The 23457-nt window shown below is 38.0% G+C and overlaps 1 protein-coding gene across 1 annotated transcript in view; it reads left to right on the top strand.

Annotated features, from left to right (window-relative positions):
* Positions 1-23457, top strand: part of TMTC2 (transmembrane O-mannosyltransferase targeting cadherins 2) — a 256438-nt gene that overhangs the window by 104678 nt on the left and 128303 nt on the right. The window contains exon 2 of the mRNA XM_082043051.1: positions 678-1248. Within this exon, the coding sequence (XP_081899177.1) occupies positions 678-1248 (571 nt within the window). The remainder of the gene's footprint in view (positions 1-677; positions 1249-23457) is intronic.

Below are 23457 nucleotides of genomic sequence, written 5' to 3'. Positions count from 1 at the left end.
CTTCAATTCAAATGTTCATTCAAAATGTTTTTTTCTTCAATTTTAAATATAAGAAATTCAAAGCGAAGTTGTATTATCATCTGTTAAATATTCTGCTGTCTGCCTCCCGCAAGGTGTTAGCAGAAAATGTTGTCAGTCAAAATATGTACGAGACAGTTCTTTGAGTGCCCAGTACAGCACCAGAGATTTGCCATGCTCCTACTGGCTTCTGTATTTATTGTTCACTCATGTCAGTGAGATTAATTTCAACATCTAAATTAAAATTTCAGTATAAAAGGCCAGTTGGGGTTTTAGTTCTGAATTACTGGAGGATCCGTTGTTCCAACAATAATGTTTGTCAGTTTTTCATATTTCTTTTACGTTTTAATTATAACTCATGAAATCTTAACCGATTACTCCTGGGTTAAACTCAGAATAATGTCACTGAAGGGTATTTTAATTTAATGGAAGCAGCATAACATCTGTTTCTAATGTTTTAAAAGCCAATTTATATGGAAATTTTGCTTTAGCAGGAAGTCAATAGATACGTAGTTTTCTACCACCGCCTGTAAAAATTCAAAACTTAAATTAAAGCAATGCCATTCTTTCTTGTGGTAGCAGTATGATTGCATTTTCACAGCCTTTCATTCGTACCGTTTTCCCTCTATTGAAATGAAGGTTTTTTTTGTCTTTTGTAGTCGAGCTATCAAGACAAACCAGGACCTCCTGCCCGAGACGCCGTGGACCCATATCTTCTACAATGACTTTTGGGGGACACTGCTCACTCACAGTGGGAGCCACAAGTCCTACAGACCTCTCTGCACGCTCTCTTTCCGCATTAACCATGCTGTTGGAGGGATGGACCCGTGGGGCTACCACCTGGTGAACGTCTTGTTACATGCTGCCGTCACAGGCCTTTTCACAAACTTCTCCAGGATCCTGTTTGGGGATGGGTACTGGACCTTGATAGCAGGTCTGCTGTTTGCATCTCATCCGATCCACACGGAAGCCGTGGCGGGGATTGTAGGGAGGGCAGATATTGGAGCCTGCCTCTTCTTTCTGCTTTCTCTGATGTGTTACGTGAAGCACTGCTCTACCAGAGGTTCCTCACCGAGTACTTGGGGCTGGATCTTGGGAGCGGGGCTGTGTGCAGGATGCAGCATGCTCTGGAAGGAGCAAGGAGTGACTGTTCTGGCCATTTCAGCGGTGTACGATATCTTTGTATTTCATCGGCTGAAAATGCGTCAGATCATTCCTGCTTTATACAAGGTAAGTCTCCTTTTCTTTTCCACAAGCTATTTGTAAGGCACCAGTCACTGTTAAACAGGTGCTAAATGAGTTTTCAAGTACGCAATAATTCTTAGTAGTTTAGTCAACTCCCGAAAATAAGCACAGATGTCTAATGCTGAAAGAACACTTAAAGCAGTTTAGTATGGGTTTTTTACATTTTGTTTAAACAATGTGTTATTATCCATTGCTATTACTCGATGCTTGGGATGTGTTTCTTTCAATTACTTTCTCTGCTTCCAGCAGCTCCCTCCTCATTCTGTTTACTGTGGAACATTGGATATCTGGCTGCCTTTTGCAAAGAATTCATTCATGCTCTTATCCTCTTGTATCTTGCGAACTCAGCTTAGTTTGGGGTGTGCAAGTGCAGCAGCTGATATAATCTACAGGCTCCCTGAGGCAAAAATAGAGCTCTTACTGTTCTGGCTTAACGGAGATCTGTAGGACCTGGGTGCATGCCTTCGGCGTGTATTTTTTTCTCCCCCTAGTAGGAGCTATGACTCAAATGTATCACTGCCTTAACAAAATAAATATTTCACATTTTTTAACTTCTTGCCCAAGAACAAACGAGTAAAATAAGCAAACAAACAAGCAGGCCCGCCAAGCCCCCCTAATTACCCTCTCCCAAAACCACATGTATTTTAGTGGTACTCAGAAACCCCAGCTGAAGTCAAGATTCATTTACATCAGTTGCTGTACAAACGAGTAAGCTGAGTATATGTAATTTTCTTTTCAGTGGAACAGCTTTCTTTCAGAAAAATCCTGACTTAACAAGGGGAAAACGTTTCAGAGGGACATAAGTTGTAACATTTTTCAGTGAGATGTAACCAAAAAAAGCAATAAAACAAAATAAGGCTTTGCAATCTATCTCAAACACTGTTTCTTTAAAATTCTGATTTCTCATTCAAATGATTTGAAAAGAAATCGTAGATTTTGATAGTGGTGATTTGTGCTTGTATAGAATTTTTACATCTGTAGTTTACAAGGAGAACAGTAAAGTCAAAAAAAACAAGCAGTGTCTGGTAGTTCCCTCTTAAACTGCTGTGACATGTTGATTTAGTTATCACGTTCTTTCTGACAAAACTGAAAAGGAATCTTTTTTTTTTTTTTAAACTTATGTATATTGGTGTGCGTAAGACCTCTGAATGTCAGTATCCAATACTGTCCCCCGTTGTGCACCTTACTGCTCATCGGAAACAAATCCAGTAAAATAATTAAGGATTGTTTGTTTGTTTTTTTGAGAGTGCATCTGTAAAAGCAAGCTTCATTCTGAAAGATACAGGATGAGATTTTGTAAACTGCTTCAGTGAGTTTGGTTCGTAACTCAAGTGTTAGTCTATCCTACAGATTTGAACAGTGATGATAGAAACATTCATATGGCACATACACAATTCTGGGCACCTTGTTCATGACTTCACACCAAATCTAAACCAGTGTTCCTCACAGCCTCTCCTCATTGCAGCCTGCAATGGCCAAGTTACAGTCATGGACCTGGGAAGTTTTTTATTACAGAATACTCACTGCTCAAAACCAAAACCTTTGCAGTCATTTCTGAAAAAATTTTCATGGGGAAAAGCTTTTTTTTCCCCCCTTTCTTCCCTTTTTCTGCTTCAGTGCTGAGATAAAGTTGGTCTGGAAATGACCTAAGTGACATGGGTAATGGGTAAATCCAAACTTCCATATCCTAACTCTTTGAACATGAGGCCTCTCTTGCGAGGTGTTGAGTTCTACATTTGGACACCTGTCTTATCGATGGATAATTTGTGAATGGCCAGTGTGCTTGGAGTTGAGAAATGTAGGTTTTGATTGTAGCGTGTCTGACCAATGTTTGACAAATCTTTACCATGAAGGCAAGCTAGATGCTGTCTAAATAAAATTGATTCTTAAATTTATTTTCAAATAACTTCAAGATGATCATGCTGTAAGATTAACATTTTAAATTGATAACTTGGCTCTTCTGAAATCATCAGTAATAACAGAGCTAAGTTTTCTTACTAAAAGCTTTGGTTTTAGTTGTGTTCTATGTTTTTATACATACAATATCAAAGACAAGTGTGTGGGATTTTTTAAGTTTTGTATTTAAAATAATCAAAAACCTAATGTGTGTAGCCAACAGATTAATTTTTGCATTATGCAGAATTAGAGCACAGACTCTAACAAAAATGAAGAAAGCTTTCAACTCTGCATTTCTTTGGGATCATTTGGATGTTGCCTTTTTCTTGCCGTTGCTTTGGCCTTAAATAAAATGTGTCCGTAGTAAGAACTGACAAATTCTTTCCACTAGAACAAACTGTAAAAATCTCTTTAAGCAAACAAAATCAACTTTTGGATGAAGGAGTTTATTATTATTATTATTACTATTATTATTTTATTTAATGTTGCTGCCTACACTTTTTCTTGCTTGAAAAAACATTCCTGCATTTCAAATTGCATGAGACCAAAGTAGCCATCTACAGATGAGTCATCCTGTGCTATCCAGCTGTATTGAGCATTTTAAAAACTGGAGTACGGTTTAAACTGAAACAAAGATACCTCCCACCAAACAAAGCCTCATCTCATCAGAGGACTCCTTATTAGGATGTCTGAGCAATTAGGAAGAATTGTGTCTATTTACCTGTTCTGGAATTTGTGCTTTGTGTTTTCCCAGTGTAAACACTGGGGGAATGCAACTGGAGGAGTGGGGGAAAAATGAAAAAGGGCAGTCCAGGAAAAAGTTGGGGTCTTTTGTAGTGCATCGGAGGGGGGATGCATAGACTGGAGCCAACGAAGAAAGGAAAATAATTTTAAGAGATGGTTAGCTTAAATCTGAACTTAAAAAGTAAGCAGTAATGATATGAAACAGAACTCAGCATGCCCCTGTAGCTCTGTTAGAGAATGGCGGAAAAGAGCTACCCCTTTCAACCTACCTCACCATGAGCTAAACCCTGTCTAGCTGAGCTGACACAGCTGTTTCCTAAGCCGTGTTGCAAACTGGAACCAAGAGCAAATACAGGTAAAAAATAACCCTTGACACCTACCTCCCCCCAAAAAAAACCCCAAATATATCTCTAAGGAGTTATTTTAAACCTAAAGCCATTCAGTTATATCCAGTCCTCATCATTGCCTTACAGACAGCTGTACTGGCAAACATGGAGAGGAAAGCTGAGGTCGGGGTAGAAACATAGAGTGGAGAGCAAGGGACCTAGGGCACTGGGTGGTTAAGGACCTGGGCTGGCTTGCTGCCCGACTATGGCTTTTGGCTTCTATAAGCCTTTTCAGAATATACCACTGAGGAAACTGAGACACGATTAATTATGTTTAAAGAACCGTAAAACCACTGACCTTTTCCAGGATGGTCAGTGAAGGATGAGCTGGTAAAAGTAGCTTTAAAAATGCTCCAGTAGATGGTAGGGGATGGCATTGGGGTGGCAAGCCTGGTTTTTCCATTTTATTTTTCCCTGTGGGCCGAGCGTCCAATAAATATGAAATGATGGCTACTACACCAGACCAGTAGCTGTTTAGTAGGCCCACACCTATTGTCATGTGAGTTCTGATTTGTCACATCGACTACATGGCAGCATCCCAGTGTGATTTGAGTAGACTGGTAGGGCTTCTGAACAAGGCAGCTGCAGAACAGGACCACCAGCAGAGCAGATGAATATTACCCCTTATTTAGAAGCTATTCTTAATGCACTTTAAAAATGTATCTCGTAGCTACTTATTAAACTATCCAGCTCTTTTCCCTGTCATCTGTCTACTGGTTATTCAGTGGAACTTGGCTGCTGATTTTTTTCCTTTTGCCAAATCTTGTATTCCTGTCTGCGTGTGATGCTCTCACTCTGGCTGGCAAAGTTGTCAGTCTGGACCCAGTTTCATGTGGTTAGCTCTATTTTATTCTGTCTGACTGCCTCTCAATGCGGATGCTGACAAGAACGTATTCACTGTCTTTAAGTCAGCAGATTTTGATTGAAGTGTATTTATTGCGGTTGTAAATGAGTTGTTTGAAATGAGAGCAATTAAAAAAAAGTGGTGCTCTACTGGGGCAAGGCATTCCTTATGGAAGAAAGCGAGGCTTTTGTTTGATTTTTTCAGTATTTTAGACCTTGAGTCATTTCCAGCATAAGCTGTGTAGCAGGTATGCTGATTGATTGAGTTGTCACGTATCATAGGTATCAGATGATTGTACCTGTCAGCGTCTAGACCTGCACAAATTAAACGGCCAAAAGTGTAGGGGCGGGAGGGGGAACCTGAATATGGGAGAGAGCTATGATCAGGTTTGTAATTATAGAAAATATGCAAATTCAGAAGCCTAATTCTTTTGTGCTTGCAATCTGCAGCTTGAGAGCAGAACCATTAATCAGCATTGCAGTACGGAGTCTTCCGTCCAATTAGCAGTACAAAGCTAATATAAACCCTATTGTGCTGCTCTTTTTTTGTTGGTTTTTTTTTTTTTTTTTTAAGGGGAAATGAAACTGGACATTAACAGTTAAAAAGATGGGGCAAATGCATTTGAAGCTCATTTTTAATATAATGGTAATGATAAAATATTTATTGCTCTGTGGTTTATGTGTACAAACTGCCTTACAGAAATAACTAAACCAGATGTGTGTTCTCCTAATGTTACACTGCTACAGTACAGTTACATTTCACCGGATCAACATATTGTTAGTACAGGGGGTTTGTTACCCTGAAATAAGGAAACCTCTCTTTTCCCATCACTTACTTGATTAAACACACCCTCTGGGAGGTCTGTGTCACATGTGGAATTAGTTATTGGTATCTATAGCTCAACGTGAACCACAAATTGGATTGCAGGATGCATTATCTAACCTTCTGTGCTATTATAACAGTGTTGGTTTTGTAAAAAGCAATTTTATTGGAGGCCTATATCTTATTTAAGGTAATGATGTAAACCTGGGGCCTCCGTAGATGACATGATCAACCACCAAACCGAGTTCTATAAAACACTACTTTTCTTTATGGCCTTGGAACAGCCTTAGTTGTGGGTGATATGTATGATTCCTTCACACAACAAAAATTTCTGGGTATTAGGTAAAGCTACTGATTTTTGAGAACACTACACTTGAAATAAGCCATTTTCTGCATTCTTTACTCTTTGAAGTTGCTACTTTCAGGGCTGTCATGCTTTGGAAAGCAATTTCAAAATAAAATGCTACTGTAATTTTAAATTTGCGGTTTTATCCTTCTCTTCTGTGAAGCTCTAGAGCTGTAGCAGTGCAGTAGTTGCTCTTGCTTGTTTTTCACCTCTACCTACGAGTTATGCCATTTTGCAGCAGTGTTCTATCACTATTTAAAATCTAGCCTGATGGTTCATTTTCTGCTTATTTTCCACAATCTAAGGAATTTTATTATGCTTGAACTTACCCAGAGGCCTGGATATTTTGGCAGATCTGATTGGTAAGCTATTATTTTGTGATTTCTCTCAAACACTTGTGTGAGTATGGTCCAGCCATGATCCTGTGTGTTTGCCGTAGAGTGTTTAGACTGTTAGAGCAGCACCCGCTCCCTTGCAGGGCAGACTTCATCCTTGGAGCCAGATACTTAGTAAACATACTTTTCCTTGAGACTACTTTTGTCCCAATTAAAAATAATAAATAACTTACAGCTTCGAAACGTGACTTGACCTCTCACATGTTCATTTCGTCTAACCAGAACTGCATATTCAAGTGCGCTAAGCTGTTAAATGTTGCACTTGTGCGTCCGTAACCTTTTGCATTTCAAGAGCTGAGGAAAAGATTAGAAGCTCCATTGCCAGCTGGGTCCCCGTTTGTTTCCTTGCTGTAATCTCTCATTCTGCAATGGTCAGCTGAGGGTTAATTTTTTTGGGAGCTTTAAGCCTGTGCAGAATTGTGGAAATGCTGAGACAAATGTGCCTGCACATACATTGCTCGTATTTGCGGATGAGCCAGCCTGGTGCTTTTCTCTTCACTCTGCTGGATGGCAGCAGCATGAAGCCTGTATGGTTTTGACCATCACTCCCCCTCCCTCCAGCAAATATCTCCTAGACAAAAGAAGCTTTTTGCAATTTACTTCTTTCTTGACAATTTCAAGTAGCTAATACTGCTGTTTCGTGTACTTCCCACAGCTCCTTGCTGCTTTTGCTTTTGATCCTGAAATAAGAAAAGCAAGATCGGCCTCCACTACCTTTCTTCTCAGAGAGATTGATCTCCTGCAGGTCCCTGTGATGTCAGTGGAGTGGTACTGAATTGGATATCAATATGTATAAATAGCTGTTTTGGCCTGAAAATATTTTCATGGGGTGATTTAAACCACTGAAACAGATCACATATGACAGAAATACAGCATCCTAAGGCAAATTTAGCAAATGAGGAATCATGAGATACCTTGCTGAAGTCACTGGCTTAAATGGATTATACTTTAATATTAAATCTGTAATGTCTTTATTGGAACTGCTACTACAATCTGCATTACTTTTGTCTACCCACCTGAAGTGTACAATAATATTTTAGAGACTATATTTGACAGTTCCTCCCTAGAAAGATGGAAAATGCAAAGGCTTCTTGAATATTTTTAAATGAGTAAGTAAATAAAGAAAAAGAGAAGCCTTTTCATGTTTGCAGAGACTGGGAAGACATGAAGAGCCTTCAGTTTAACAGAGAGCTTAGTTTTCTTGAGAAAGGTTTTCACTGTCTTCAGTCTTGCATGAGATTTATACTGTGTGGTAGTATGCAAAGTATGCTGTGTTCTTCCAGCCTTCCCCCTGGCTGAGAAAGGATCTCACTTGTGAGAAATCTTGCAGGGACTTCGCACAGTTGGTGTTAGCACTTATTTTCATCCTGAGATTACATGCCAATTACTAATACCAAGAACAGTGTGACTTTTTCATGGTGCTGTTTAATTGCATGGTATTTGTGGAGTTGCTACTTCCCAGTTTACAAAACCTGTGCAAATAATATCAATCTGACAGTGTTACTTTCTTAGCTTTTAGAGTTCTCAAAATAGTTAACGAATCAAATGATCTAATTTACCATTGTGTGTAACAACTGCATTTCAGAACATTAGGAATATTCACAGATTTTTTTTTCCATCTTAGTGATTACTTCAGCTTCCTAACTGAAGAAGCTTTGTAAAACCATGTTATTCTAACAGCTGGAAATTTTCCTGTTTAAAATATCAGTATAGAAAGAACAGTTAAATTTCATGCTTTTTGGTAGGGATGGTCTGTGTGGTAAGTATTTTATGCTGAGATAAGGGGACTTGGGTAACTGTGAACATTGAGGGATAAGAAATATATGCAGCTTTCGCCTACCTTCAGTTTTCCATTTGTTCACGACCTGGAAAGCCATGTCCCTTTTCGCTTTAGCTCTGCTTCTCCCATGAGTCAGTTGTCTGGATACTAGCCACAAAATGGGAAAAACAACATATAGTGCTAAAGCTAAGTGATGTCTTAATGAGTTAAATGTCTCCTGGTGCAATTCCTTTTGCTTCAGGAGTTATGCCTTTCTGCTTAAACCTGTTTTGGTGGCTTGGTTAAAATGCATGCATTCATGATCATATTCATCAAGTATGTATCCCTTGTGTTTGTTAACTGCCAGACAGAAGGTTTATACCTGTGCCTTGCATGCAGATGTTCAGTCATGAGTACTTTACATTACCCTACTAATGTCATGTTTAGGCACCTAAATGTCCTGATTTGATGAAGTGCTGAATGCTTGTGTAGCTCCTGGTGGGCTTTATTGAATGAACCCACTGCACGTGGTTGATCCCAGCCAAAGAGCAAGCTGTCTGCTCCCGGCAGTCAGGGAGTACGCTAATAGTGTCAGAAGAGAAAAACCTGTCAGTATGTCCCCAGTCAGAAACTAAGAGATTAGGGTGTAAGTGCAGCTTCTGGATGGCCCAAGTTCTGACTCCCAGCAGCGCGTTACAGGATCTTCGGGAAAGACAACGCTGCTGAGAGAATGTGAAGATCAGGCTCCTGGATTTTGGAGCATCTTAACAGTAGTTACTTAATTTTCAGAACTGGAGTGCTCGGAAAGCATTGGCTGAGTCTATTCGATAGAACTATATTCTCAAAGACATTCGTCTTCCTAGAGTCCTACCCATGGGAGAGCTGTTCCTGGTACACGGGCACAAGCTCTGGTTCCAGACCTGGGAGGACAGATGGTTCAGACCTTGAGCCACGAGGGAGACTTTTCTTCTTGGTTTGAGGTTTAATTGCAAATTTCCTGGCTTACGCTCATTTTTATCTAAGTCATAAAGCTTTAATGATTGCGTGCACGCTTTTTCCAAGCGGAGTGATTCTGAACATTAACCTGTGTAGAGAGTTACAATATTAAAAAGGGGGAAAAATACAAGTGTATGAGATTTACGGTAGAAAAGGCAGTTGTGATAGAAGGCAGCAAACATTTTCTGGCATACTTACTGGAGAAACTGAATGATATTTTGTAAATATGCCTGTATTTCTTTTTCCAGCTGCAATGTAGATTAAGTATGGGGATGGAAGGAACCCAGGCTTGCAGTCCTGTAGCTGACTTTATGGGTCAGTTGTTAGGAGGTGAATTTCTAGCCTCGCTAACCTTGAACGTCTCTTGGAGAAAAGAAGAATCCCTTGATGCTGCAGATAGTCCACACTGGGAGGAGGGAGGAAACAAAATATTTTTAGTTCCTAAGTTTCTAGGAAACTAATTGAAAATGCACACGAGCAAATTATGTTTAAATTATCCAGAGGCTTTTGGGGGGAGGGAGAGGGAATTTGTGTACTTTATGCTCTTAAATGCCAGGTAGAGCATATGTACCTTTTTATGACCAGAATGCTAGGACTTTCAGACATATACACAAATTACTTCTAAGGCTGTAGATTTGACTGGGTTGTGCAGAAGTTGTGCTTCTGTGACATTTATTCACCAGAATCTTGGTTTTTTTTCCTTGACAATAAAATATTGGAAATAAAGTCCCATAGCAACAAAATCTTCAGAGTGAGTGTGGGGGCATATTGAGTTAATAAAGGCAATGAGGGAGCAGGGGAAAAGAGAGGGTAGAACTGTGTTGAGGCTCTGTAAATTCTTTTACTCCCAGAAAACAGGACTTTGGGGGTTAAGAATAAATTTTTTGCGTGTTTTGGTCTGCATGTTTTGAAAGTATCCTGGGCAGCTTGTACTGCTGTAGAGCACAATGAAACTTGCATCAACAGCAGTGTTTATTTAGTGGGGATTGTGAGATTACAGTTTATTTTTCAAAATATATGTTTATTGTAGTTCTATCTCCTACTTGGAGGCTTTTCTCTTTAAAATACATTATTAGAAGTGGCAAAACACCACCACAAAATAGCTCCTGTGAGACTTAAAATAGAAGAAATGCAATTCTTTTAAACTTTAGTTCTTGCTTCTGTGGACTACTTTATATATAGCATTTTTGGCTTCTTGTAATTTGAAATCTCTGGAAAGTCAGCAATTCTGAAGAGTTATTTTTTTGTTGTTGTTGCTTTTGGTTTTTGTTTAAACCCTCATACATTTTTACCTCTTCTGACTTGAGCTGTTAAGGAAGAATTTGACTTTTTGTGGGTAATTCTGCCTGAGAATATGAATTAAAAAATAGCTGTTTCTGTGATTATGCAATCTTCCGGAACAACAAGTATCAAACTATGTATTTTTATCCCAGTTCTAAATCCCTTTCAGCTAGCATTGCAGAGCTCCCTCTTGTCATGATATTAAGGGGGAAGTTACCTGAAGAATGTATATTTTTACCTTGCTTGCTTTGAACCTTCTCTGATCTCTTACTCATTCACGTACATACATATCTCTCATATGGAAGGAAAAAAAAAAAAAGAGTAAAAACCCTACCAAACAAGCTAAACAAAAACCTAGCCCGACACAAACCAAAAAACAAAACAAAACAACCAAACAAAACAAAAAACCAAGCAAAAAACCCAAACCAAAACAAACACCCCACAAAACAAACAAACAAACAAACAAAAACCCTTCAAAGAAAAGCCACCCCACCTTTTGTTCATGCACCTTGATTCTGGTAGTGACATCTTTCCTTGGAAGAGTAAATCAATTAATAGTTTCAATCAACTTCTGTAAAAGATCTTAGTGGTAAGAACTACTTATCTGAAGTTAGATCTGTACTGTCACTTATGCAGTTAGTGATAATAATAAAATATGGAAGTATCCAGGGTAGTGAACTCAAGAGACCTTGGTACAGGCTGCAAAAATGGATCTAAAGGCAAGGGAAGTAGTTGGGTTCCTTGGCTGCCTGTTACTAGATGGGTATTAGTGCATGAAGTTTGTAGCTGGCCAGGCAGTTACCTCTACACCACTCATTATTTGACCTGAGTATTTGTGAGCACTTTTTTTTATCGGGACACCCTGTAATCTAAATAAGTTAGCACTGTCATCATCTCAGGCCTTCCAGAATCAGGAGGAAGTGCTAATAATAAAGAGGTAAACATTCACTTTGGAAAGTTTTCATTTGCTTTTGTCTTCCAAATCTATAGAATAAATCGTTTCAGGATAATCCTGAAAGTTGAAAAGGGGGAAGAAAAATTTCTTACATGATGAAAATTGTGCTTCTTACTTGATGTTTGGGTACTATAAAACAAAACTGTGAGATTACATGGCCTCTTAACAGTCCCACATTTAACTGCAATTACACTGTAGGTATTATATGTAACCCAAATTAAATGACCAGAAAAAAAATAAAGGGGGGCAATTAATGTATATTCATATTTTAATTATTGTTTTGGTAGCTCTGTGTTGATATATTTTGAAGATGTGTAGTTTCTAAAACCAGCTTTAAAAAACATCCCTCTTTTAAATCCATCAGTTTTCAATCTAGAAAATTGTTTTCCCTTGATTGTAGACCATAAAATATATGGTGCTATATTAGCTCTAGACCCTTGCAAGTACCAGTTTCTGCTTGTGATATGGTGTGTTGTCAGCAATTTGTGCAGAGTAGCAAAAAGGTTGATGTGTCCTTGGTCTCTCAGGTTGGTCTCCAAGGCTCTGCGGTACCCAGATGGCTCCTCTGTGCTCTAATGATCTGATAATAACCCCTGCCATCATCAAGTGAAATAATGAAGATACAGGTGTCAGTGTAGCTTTTTCACTAATACCTGCCTTGTTCATATTTGTGACTGCAAATCTACATCCAGTAAAGAAGTGATATATTAATGTAATAGCTACATGGCATAGATCTCCCTCTTTTAGTTATAGCCTGATTTCCTACTAGAAATAAGTTCAGTCTGAAATGATAACCACATTCTGAAGCAGCAGTGATTTAGTAGGTTTATTAATGAAGACAGTCCTCTTTGACATAGTCCTTAATGTGCAGTGTTTTTAACTTCAGGTCTATACCAATCCTAATTAAAGCTTTTTTTTTTTAAAAAAAGGGGTTTTTTGTTGTTTTTGTTTGTTTGTTTGTTTTTTTGTTCCTCTTTCTATATTTGAATGAAAGAATTCTGGTGCCTGCTTATGTCCAACACTTTGGACGAGCTGCCTAAAGCGTAGGAAATAGAGAGAGAAATGAGTCATGATGAAAAAAACGAAGAATTGAATGAAAAGCTGAGTGTATGATAAGGAAGAGAAAATTTGGGAATCTATACAGGCTATTCCTGTATTAATCAGCAGAACTGTTCTTATCAGCCAGAGCATGCAGCACCTGTGCTCTGTCCTTATTACAGGCAGTGTTTGTAGGTTTTCTTATAAGTTTTGGCAGGCTAATGAAAAGTGACATTTTATAAAATCTTATTTGGTATATGACCTTGCATTCTGTAGCACTTAGTGGGTAGCAACCAACACACTACCTTACTGGGGTGATAAATTCATGTTTTAATACAGTTATTTGTTTTACTTGTAGTGTAGCAGACAGCTTCAAACCCTCGGGGCGGCTTTTTAAGTCTGTCTGTCAGATGGTCTGCTTTGCTATTTCTTCCTCTGGGCTTGGTTACAGTATTTTGATTAAATGTTGCATTACTGTGATACACAAACAATTTGAAATATTCAGATTTGTTTTTTTTTAAAAAAAAAGATATTTAGAAGAAACCCAAACATTCATGTCTACAAACTCACGGCAGAGTTAACCTTTTTATGAGTCCCAAAGCCATCCTGCTCAGCCTGAAAACACAAAGAGGTGCACCAAAATGGCTCAGAAATTTTCTCACTGAAAATCCTAGAATTGCTTTTAAAAAATTATGCATATTTGCATCGTGAATCATAACATAGTTTAAGTTTCCGTTGAGTCCTTTCAGGAAATGCAATTTTCTGTGCATTAAAGGAAATAAGTAAATTGTTTTCCATTTTTTTTTCCCCCTGTTGATAGTGTTGGTGGCTGTGGAAATTGAAGTACATCAAGTTTTCTATACCTTGTTTTTTGGTGATCTGATATAGTCTGCTATTAGCTGTCTGGTACAGCCAACTGTGAATTACATAGGCTCCTTGAGGAAATATAGACCCACTCATGAAAGATTAATTAAATGTAAATGTCCAGTTAACATTATCACGACTTCAGCAGCTCTGCATTTGAATGTTATATCCTTATTCTATTTATGCTTCTCCTTTAGAGTGATGGCCACATGTTTTTAACATGGGACTGTTGACTTTTCTGGGTGCAGTGACCTCTGAAGATTCCATGGGCTTCCATGTTCAGAAGTTGTGTGTGGTGTGTTTTGTTTTTTTTTTTATTCTCTTGAGATACTCAACAATCTAATGAACACTCCCTTTATGATATGCTTAAGCTGTCATGGGTGCAACTCTACTTGAGTGCAGGAAATAGTGACATTTTTCCTGGCTGTGGAAATAGTTTGAAATCTAGTTCTGATGTGACTAACACTATTTTTTTTGGTTTTTTTTTTTTGGAAGGCACAAATTTGTTTGCATGGTCATGCAGCTCTGAGTCAAGATTTGCTTCACAAATTTTACTTTGGTCGTTATTTGACCTTGTTTTCTTAGCCTGTAGGCCACAAATGACTGGGCCTGAAGAGGGTTACCTAGAGATACTCCCCCCAAAATGGGAGGCTGATTAAACAAAATCTAAACTGTTAAAGCATTAGTAAAAAGGCTTTTTATTTCCTGAAAATATGGTTTTCAAAATGGATCTGCAATAAAATTCTCATTATATTTTTCAAGTTATTGGAAAAATCGTAGAAAAGAGAAAGAAGAGAAATAGCAGAAAAGGGGAAGGTGACTGTTTTGCATAGCTTCTCCCTGTCATGCAGAGAGAAAAATTTTTCATTAGTTGGAAAATATTGTGTGCTTTGGATGGTTAAAAATTTGGAGGTGAATAATACAGGTAAATAAATCCTAAATGTTTACCCATGGCTATGGCTGCCGCTCAAGTTTGGTTAATCAATCTCCACCTTAGGGTACTGTTTGGGACCCCACTGGACAGTAAGGAGTTTCCATCTGAAGTTACAGCAGCAGTGGACTTAAAGGATTATTTTTCTACTAGAAGATTTCTCTGATATCCACATGTGGGACTATTGTACCTATGCCTTAATCTGGGAGTTTAGGTTTGTTTTTTAAGATTTATCCCGATCTCTAAAAAGCTGTGGTATTTTTCAATGCATGCACAAAAAATTATTTGGATGAAGATCCCATTGAAATGCTTGATGCAAAGTCAAAATTCCTGTTGCTGAATCACAGCTAAACTGCTTTAGCCTGTTTGAACTGCCTGTCAAGGCCATCCAGAATTGGTATGTTGCAGAAAAAAGTATAAGATTGTCATGGGGCTTCTTAAATATGAGGGAAGGTTGTGAGTAAGTAAGTGATTGGAAATACCAGGATCATGAGACATGATTTTGTGCCCAAGTAGCATTTTCTCATGAAGTTAGCAAACACTTTTAATAACAAAAAACATTACTTTTGTAAAAGGGAAATAAAAGAACACAGGGAAAAATAACTCTTTCAGAAGAAACCCAGAGGCAGTGAAAACCAGCATGATTTAATGGTTGCCAAAGAGAGTGAAGTGAGAAAGACTCTTAGCAACAGATAAAGGGGAGAACTTCATAAGAAACAATGAAGAGTGGCTGAAAACAAAACAAAACAAAAACAGGAAAAAAATAAACGACAAAAAAAATCCAAACCCAAAACTAAAAAAAAAAAACCCACCACACCCAAAACCAGGATGCAGAATTTGCCACTAAAATAATTTTTGAAGAATAAAAACCCAGTTTGATCAGCTGGGAGACAAGGAAAAACATACATCAATTTAATCTGTTGTTGTTGTTGTGTTTTCTTGTTGTTGTGTTTTCTTGTTGGGGGGGGGTGTTGTTTTTGATTGTTTGTTTTACAAAGATTGTAAAGCAAAACATGATGATGAAGAGATTGGAAAGTAATAAGAAAAATATGAATTCGTAACTTCACTGAATCTTGAGTTCATAGTTTAAATTACAGCTCAGGCTTTAGTGTTTTAGTTTCCCACTCAGAAGTCACTGAGAAGAATGTGTGTGCATTTGTATTGTGATTTGCATTCATTTAGGAAGCAGATCATACGCTGTGCTAGTAGTAAACTTCTGAAGGGATGGTGGGTCATATTACCTAGAAAATCTGAATTTTTCAATGTAAATAATTGAATTAAAAATACAGAGTCTTCTCAGGATTTTCAAAAATTTATTGCCTGAATTTTGAATCCTACATGTCTGTTATATTTATTATCCAAATACTTTTTGCTTTAAAAATAATTAATATTGTTTTTGTTAAGACTGTTACTAGGTGGATGAAAACCTGGGTAGCTGACAGATAAACCAGAGGGATAAATGACTCTGTCACAAATAACTAGTTGAAGAAGTTCCTGCTCATTGCAGGGAAGTTGGATTAGATGACCTTTAAAAGGTCCCTTTGAACACAAACTATTCTATGATTCTGTTAACTTGGAGGTTAGAGGCTTGTATTTGGGTCTGTACTATTCTGTATCTCTGTAAATATTTTATGAGACCCTTAAAATGCACTAAGAAAATGTGTAGAGGATTTTGAAATTAACAGACTTAAGTATACAAATGAAAGGAGATGACACAAATGACAGTCTTCAAGCTAACAGAGGTAATATTTTGAAGTCATTTGAAACATTTCTGGATGACTAAGAAATACCTAATTCATGTATGTTGTCCTTTTAATACAACAGAAAAGGTGGGTATTTTGGTTTTGGCCTGCTACACTCAACCCCGGTGCCTCCTTGTACCTTGCCCATCTGCTGCAGTTTTTATATTGCCAAGTATTACTTTAATAGGCACTCTGTTGTGCTCAAGTATACATTTGGAACTGGAAGGAGGGACCTAAACTTAATGATGTGAAATTTCAAAGTGGCTTTAAGAGATTAGAGTTAACTTGCCTGTAAGAAATGATAATCTAAAACTAATGATCACAGATGTTCACTCAGGAAAAAGAAATAATTACCACACCTAAAGTTGGGATACAGCTTTGCCCTTCCTGTCCTCCACTTACCATTTCAAATTACTGCTAATTTATGCTACTAACTATTGTTTCAGAAAAGTGCCATTGGGATTGAATGAGAGAGGGTTTAGAGTCCTGTAATTTATGAGCATCTATGTAACCATTTAGGAAGTATTACCAAAAATGGATTAGAAATGTGGATATGAACATTTGTTTGAAAAAATGCTAGCTAATACAGTGGATTTGTTTGAAAAAAGGCCAGCGGTGTAAAGAAATTTTGGGTGGCGGTGTTACAGAATACAAACCAGATGTCAGGTGGGAAATAATCTGAGGATGCTAATTTTGAAAGAGTGTTCTACCAATTCTTCTTAAAAATGACAAGTTTTAGTGAATTCAACTTGAATGTCTGTGTGGCTAAGTCATTCTGCCATAATGCAAAAATGAAGTTGTTCCTTGCTGTGTAATATTTTAAAATTGAAAGCCAAAACTTTTTCTGAATTTTGTCCACATTATATGATTATGGGTAAAAAAAGTTAGAAACCAGACAAGAGCAGCAGAAAGTCAGAGTCTGGATACTTTGGTACTTTTTTGTAAGGGAAGCTAGAAAATAAAATATGCAAGGTCAGCATAATGATGACTGAGAGTTGACTGTTGCTTTATGAATAATTGAATAATAAAAATATAATGCTTGAAGGGACTTTTTTCATGTCCTCTAGCAAAGAATATGCCTGTCTTAAACTAGGTTGTAGGAATATTCCTTCAAATCAAAGATGGAAGTCTATTACATGGTATGAACAGATTGAGAAAGTTGATAATCAAGAGAAAAAAGGTAGACAAATGTGAAATGTGTTATTCATAGTGAATTGTCCGCTATCTTTAGATTTTGTCTTTACCTTCATGCTTTGTCAGAAGCAACATGTCTGTCGAGGGTTTAGATTGCGAGATGACAATAAAACCCTGGCAGATGTATTGTTAACTGCCTCCCCCCCCCCCACTTCCCCCTTTTGCCCCTCCCTCTCCCCCTTCCCACTCAGGACAGGGAAAGAAGGACAGATAGAAGAGAGTTGGAAAAATTAACAATGTTTTACTAATGCTACTAATAAGAATAGAGAAAATAATACAAAATATACAAAACCAATCTTGAAAGTCTCAGCAACTGCAGAGCCGGCAACCAAAGTCCTGGATTGGACTCTGCAGCTGACCGGAGCTGGATTCAGTCTCTCACTAGGCCTCAGTTCGCAGAGACGACTAGCAAGGTCCTCTCCTTCTGCCATAAGCAGAAGGGAAAAAGCAAAGGCAAAAGGGACGAGATCCTTGTGATCTCGCACTTTTATATGAAGTATTCACGTGAATGGAATGTTATACACAGTTGGTCAGTTTCTTGGTCACCGGTTTCTCCTTGCCCCTCTCGCTAGATGTCCATCCGTGCTTATCAATAAGTTTGCATTCCATTGCTAGGTTTACCAAAACATGGGTCTGGTTCTCCAGGAAAATGCAGCTAATATGAAGGGTTTAGCTGACAGGCAAATTCACTAAAAGAGAAACTTGTTTTTAACAAAACCAGGACAATGTCCTATAAAAATATAAATCTTAAGAAGAAAGAAGAGAAAATACAAGTTGACTGTATAAGCTCATTGGTAAGACAGGTCAGTCCAGACCCTGTCACAATCACACAACAGATCAGGCCAAGTACTGAACAAGACTTTTCTTCAACTATTTTTTGCAAAATAGCCCTTTGCTTTGTAGGAGGACAATGTCATACCTGCCAAATCTAGACACAATTCGTTTATATATACCAAGGCAGTGAATTTACTTAGAACACTGTCTTTTAGTAAAACCAAAACCAGTTACTTTCATGTGAGCTCTGTAGTTTCTCAAGGACACAACTGTTTATTGTTATTTTAATGCGATCAATGATAACCTAAAGGTGAAAATGTCAGTCTTATCTGAATGTGTAATCTTTAATATTCCAGCAAGAAAATTAAGCAGCAAAAAATCACAGGACCTGAAAGACCTGCTAATTGTCCATGCATCTCTGTCAACTATGTTGAAGAGATAATTTGCCAGTGAGATTGAGTGGTGTCCATGCCTCTCTCTAGGGCTAGTAGAAATTATTATTATAAAGAAGGATTTTAAAATGAATTTGACCATTGTTACTTTTTATTGTCATCTGTTGTTTAGATAAAAGTTAAACAGCAACTGATTAGAAAGCGTAGATGTTTGAGTGACAGCAGGTATTTTGACTTCATGGGATAAGCTGAAAGGCTTTTAGCATATTTTAACATTTTATTGTGTATGTCTGGAAAATACCAGTCTTTCAGAAGGTTATACTGTCATGTCTCTCCCCTGTCAAATCGTCATAAAAATATGTGTGTGAAGCACCAGGGGTTCTTCACTTCCTCCACTCATCAAACCTAAAAGGGAAAATACCATTCCTCCAAATTAGTATATGTTATGATACATTTTTACAGGAAACTGAAGTGCTCTGCCTCCTGTTTTAGAACTACTTTATGTATGATGCCATTTAAACCCAAACTTGCTAGTCTGAAGGTAACATTGCTAATGGAAGTTGATCAGTCAGTGTGTTTCTAATGGAGCCTACAGACCCCAGGGTGCTTCTCAGTTATTAAGCAAGCTCGTTGAGATCCGCATCACTGAGATGGCTTAGGAAAACCCAGTGGGAAAAGATAAGTCTTAAGCTGACAGTCTTAGCGTTTAATCTGTGACTGCACAGATGACTGCGAGTCGCACATTCCAGGCGTGAAGCTGGGCAGTAGAATCTCCTCAGCCCAGTGCTGTAGGGGGCACCAGGGGATGTGCCACAGCACGGACCAAAGGAATCAGCTGGTTCAGCAGCATTGTCCCTTGTGCAAAGGGACAAGGGGACAACACATTTTGGAGGTTGCTTCACCCAAATCAGAAACGAAGACCTGATGCAAAGAACTGGAAGTAGATAATTTGTTATGAATCAGAGAAATAGAAGTAGTGGAGCATCTCCCTTATGAGGAAAGGCTGAGGGAGCTGGGGCTCTTTAGCTTGGAGGAGAGTGAGGGGTGACCTCGTTAGTGTTTATAAATATGTAAAGGGTGATTGTCAGGAGGACGAAGCCAGGCTCTTCTCAGTGACAACCAATGATAGGACAAGGAGCAATAGGTACAAACTGGAACACAGGAGATTCCACTTAAATATGAGAAGAAACTTCTTCTCAGTGAGGGTGACAGAGCACTGGGACAGGCTGCCCAGGGAGGTTGTGGAGTCTCCTACTCTGGAGACATTCAAAGCCTGCCTGGACACCTTCCTGTGTAACCTCATCTAGGTGTTCCTGCTCTGGCAGGGGGATTGGACTAGATGATCTTCTGAGGTCCCTTCCAATCCCTAACATTCTGTGATTCTGTGAAATATATTGAAACCCATGTCTGCCAGTTACAGGTGTTTAGTTCAACTGCTTTTCCTTCTATGTGTATTCCTTTTCTAATTCTCTAACTTCTATTCCGTATTCCAGAGGGCAATTAATTTCAGAACTCTTCCTGATAATACTTGAACCTTGGCATTTTTAGCCATCTCAGTGTTGATTTCTCCCCACCCCTTCAAGAAAATAAAGTTGTTGATACTTTCCTCCCAGTATCCTGCTGAAGTGGTTTCAACGAGCAAATGATACTTCCAATCTTATTCCTAGAATTTATAATCCAGCTATAAAAACTGTCTAGGTTAAAATTTAGCACAGAGCATAAAGTATAATTGTGTGGAAAGTCACAAAAGGCAAATTTGGTGTTCTGAAATTATAGATATAAAATTAGAAAGTTTTAGCTCACAAAAGATTTTTAGCAAGCTAGCAATCTTTGGATGATGAATCAGGAACTGGTAGTGGTGTTTCAGTGTATGCTTATTTTAAAGAGCACACAGCTTATGTTACCGTGATTAGTATTTCTGTCCACCTTTCTACTCATTTACTTTAGCATCCATCAGTCAAAGAGAAAGAAATTTGACAGAGGAACAGTCTTCTCAAAGGAGGAGCTCTTACGAGCTTCATTAAAATTGGACTCAGAACAGAGAAGAGACATCAAGTTGCCCTGAGAGAAAAATAACTCAGGAGCACCTTGTTAGACACTGAAAATCCAAGCAGCAACAGCAGATGTTCTGAGTTCTGAAAAGCTGCAGCGTATCAGGCACAAAGAGTCTGGTCATGGGGTGACAATTCACTGGAAAATAGGTTTCGTTAGTGCTAATGCTTGCAAGCTAATTGTTTATAGTTGGCTTAAAATATTTTTTGTGTGTGTATCCTTTCTTTCTTACTCCTCCAGAAACACTCAAGCTTTAACTTTCATGCAATAATGATATGTATTCCCACTCCCCAGGTGCTATCAGGCAGAAGTAGGGAGGTGTTCTGTAGGAACATCTGAATTTGTAACAGAATTTTCTTTCCATCCTCATCACATATATGGGAGCTGTTCTTGTGTAGCACAGTATGAGCTGATGTGAAAAACCTTCCTCATTCAAAATATTCAGAAACAAATAATGTGATAAGATTTGACAGAAGATGTGTTTTCCATCTTATTGGTTTTAAGGGAATGCTGGAAAAGCATTGCTACCAAGCTATTCTTCTCCACAGACCCTCGTCCACTATGACCCATGTTGTGTTATTGTCTCTTGACATTTTGCTTTCACTTGCTTTTGCAGTGGGAATTCCAAATCAATACTCTGTGTACAGTTTTTCAGGAGAGTCTGGATAGTATGCACATATAAAAAAAATTCCTTTTAATATAGTATGAAGAGAAATGCTTATCAGTTAGCTGAAAGATTCTCCAGGTTGTGGCCAAAAGTATTTACAGTAGCCATTCAAGGTGTTCTTTAGGTTTTTCTACTATTTAGTAAGCACTATCAAAGAATGATACTTCATCTCTTGTTTGAAACTGAGTCACTTAAACTTTTGTATTTGCCAATCTGCTTAAAAATATTACAAAGGAGATAATTAGTCATTGGTTTTTTTTTTCCTTTTTTTCTTCTCTCCTTTATAATATTTAAGGTATTATATTATCTTTGGCTACTTGATCAAAGTTCTCAATTTCTTATAAGTTTTCTAAGGGTACTTCAGAGCTTTCAAAGAATATTTGCTTCTTTTTATGTTTTAAAAATAAAATCAGTGGTAGTAGTTGCAGAAAATGATTCTTGAAAATCGTCTGCAGCAACTTAAATGCTTTAATATTTTAAAATAATAAATTTTTGTGTTTCCTTTCTTCCCTCAATAGTTACAGCAATTTTTGTCTCACCTGGGAAATGTGCCTGCAAAAGGACAACGTAATGCGATTATATTCTTGTAACTGATTATCTCAGAACTGTATCAGAACAAGGAATAAAATGTTTATCTCACAGGGTCTCAAAGTCTAGATTTTGTCCCTAGAAATCTGGTAGTATTTGTCCTTTTTTTTTTCTTTTTCCTCTCCTAGTAGTATTCTCTGCTAAAATAGTTCCCATGTGCTTACCAACACATATTAAACTTTGGTGTGGCAAGACGAGTAGGAGTTTTAGGTATCTTGGGGACTGGCAGGCTCTACCACTGAGACCGTATTACCATAAACAAATTAATTATTCTCCCTGTCTAGATTATTTCTCTGTGGATTAGGAATAATAAGAGTAGACTGTTGCCATGATTTCCTTGTGCAGCTATCCTCTGAAAAGCTTCATTTCTGTCAGCTGGTCTCTGTAATGTTATTGATCTATTTTTGGAAGCAGTATAGTTACACAGCTCAGAAGATCTCAGGGTGTGAAACTGTAAAAGGTATTTATGATGTAAATTCTTCTTCCTTGTGGTTTCAAGTTTCTGGTATGAATGGAGTCCTTTTACAAAGTTTCTAAGAGACCAGAAATTTTGCAAGACAATCTCATTTGTTTGTGCAATTCTTTTACTAAGAAACTTTCCAAATAAGACATAAAAAGAAATAAAAGATATATGGAGTATTGAGTCTTAAATTTTTGAAGAATAATTTGTGTCAAGAAAAGGCCTGGTGGTGTTAGAGGAATTTCAGAATATGGTAATTTTGCCTAGTGGCAAAATTACAACTTTTCAGTTTGTAATTTTACATTCTGATTTGAACTCCATCAGTAGAGGTGTTTAGTAACTTTTCTCATCTACGTCTTTATCAGACTATATTAAGTCTTCACGGCTTTAAGAGAAATACCAGTTAGTGGTGGATCTTCCCCTTCTTTTTTGTATGTTTTCTTTATCAGACTCTAATCACTTCTGCCAAGTTGTATAATTTACAGTGGCTGTTAAGACAGCAGTGTAAAGGTTGGAAATGCCTTAGTCTTTAGAGAAATTGATTTGCATATAGATCTCGTAGTTTATGGAGGAGGTATCTATACGCTATTAAGTGGTAAAGTTCTCCATCCATGCTTTATCTGCTGCTCTGGATACTGTAGCAGTATGAAAACCTGGTCTAGCTTTATATTTTTCTTCGCAGGTCTTGCAGTTGCTCATCAGCAGTTCACTGTTCGCTGTAGCTCTGTGAGTTTGGCGCAATGGAGTTTTTCTCTCAATGAGGTGCTTGTTTCCCACCTGTACAGGCTTCCTTGCTGGCCTGCAGATTCACGGCCCCACGTGGGTCATGTTTCTCCATTATGCCAGATGTATGATCCATTAGGAAGTTGCACCGAACGCTTCACACTTACCTAACAGAAGATTTCCTTAAAATAATGTGACTGTTGGCTACCTGGGACAAGGCGAAAATCTGAGGAGGTGCCTGAAGTGAACAGTCAGATTCCACGGGTTTACACAGTGCCTCCTCTGCTGCTTGTCTCCTGCTGCTTTCTGTACAAGCGTTACACCTGATAAAGCACCACCCAGCAC

Source organism: Streptopelia decaocto, assembly GCF_964273445.1.
Source record: "Streptopelia decaocto genome assembly, chromosome: 1".
Taxonomy (NCBI): Eukaryota; Metazoa; Chordata; class Aves; order Columbiformes; family Columbidae; genus Streptopelia; species Streptopelia decaocto.
Note: the sequence above shows the minus strand (reverse complement) of the source record. Positions and strands in the feature narration are given on the sequence as shown.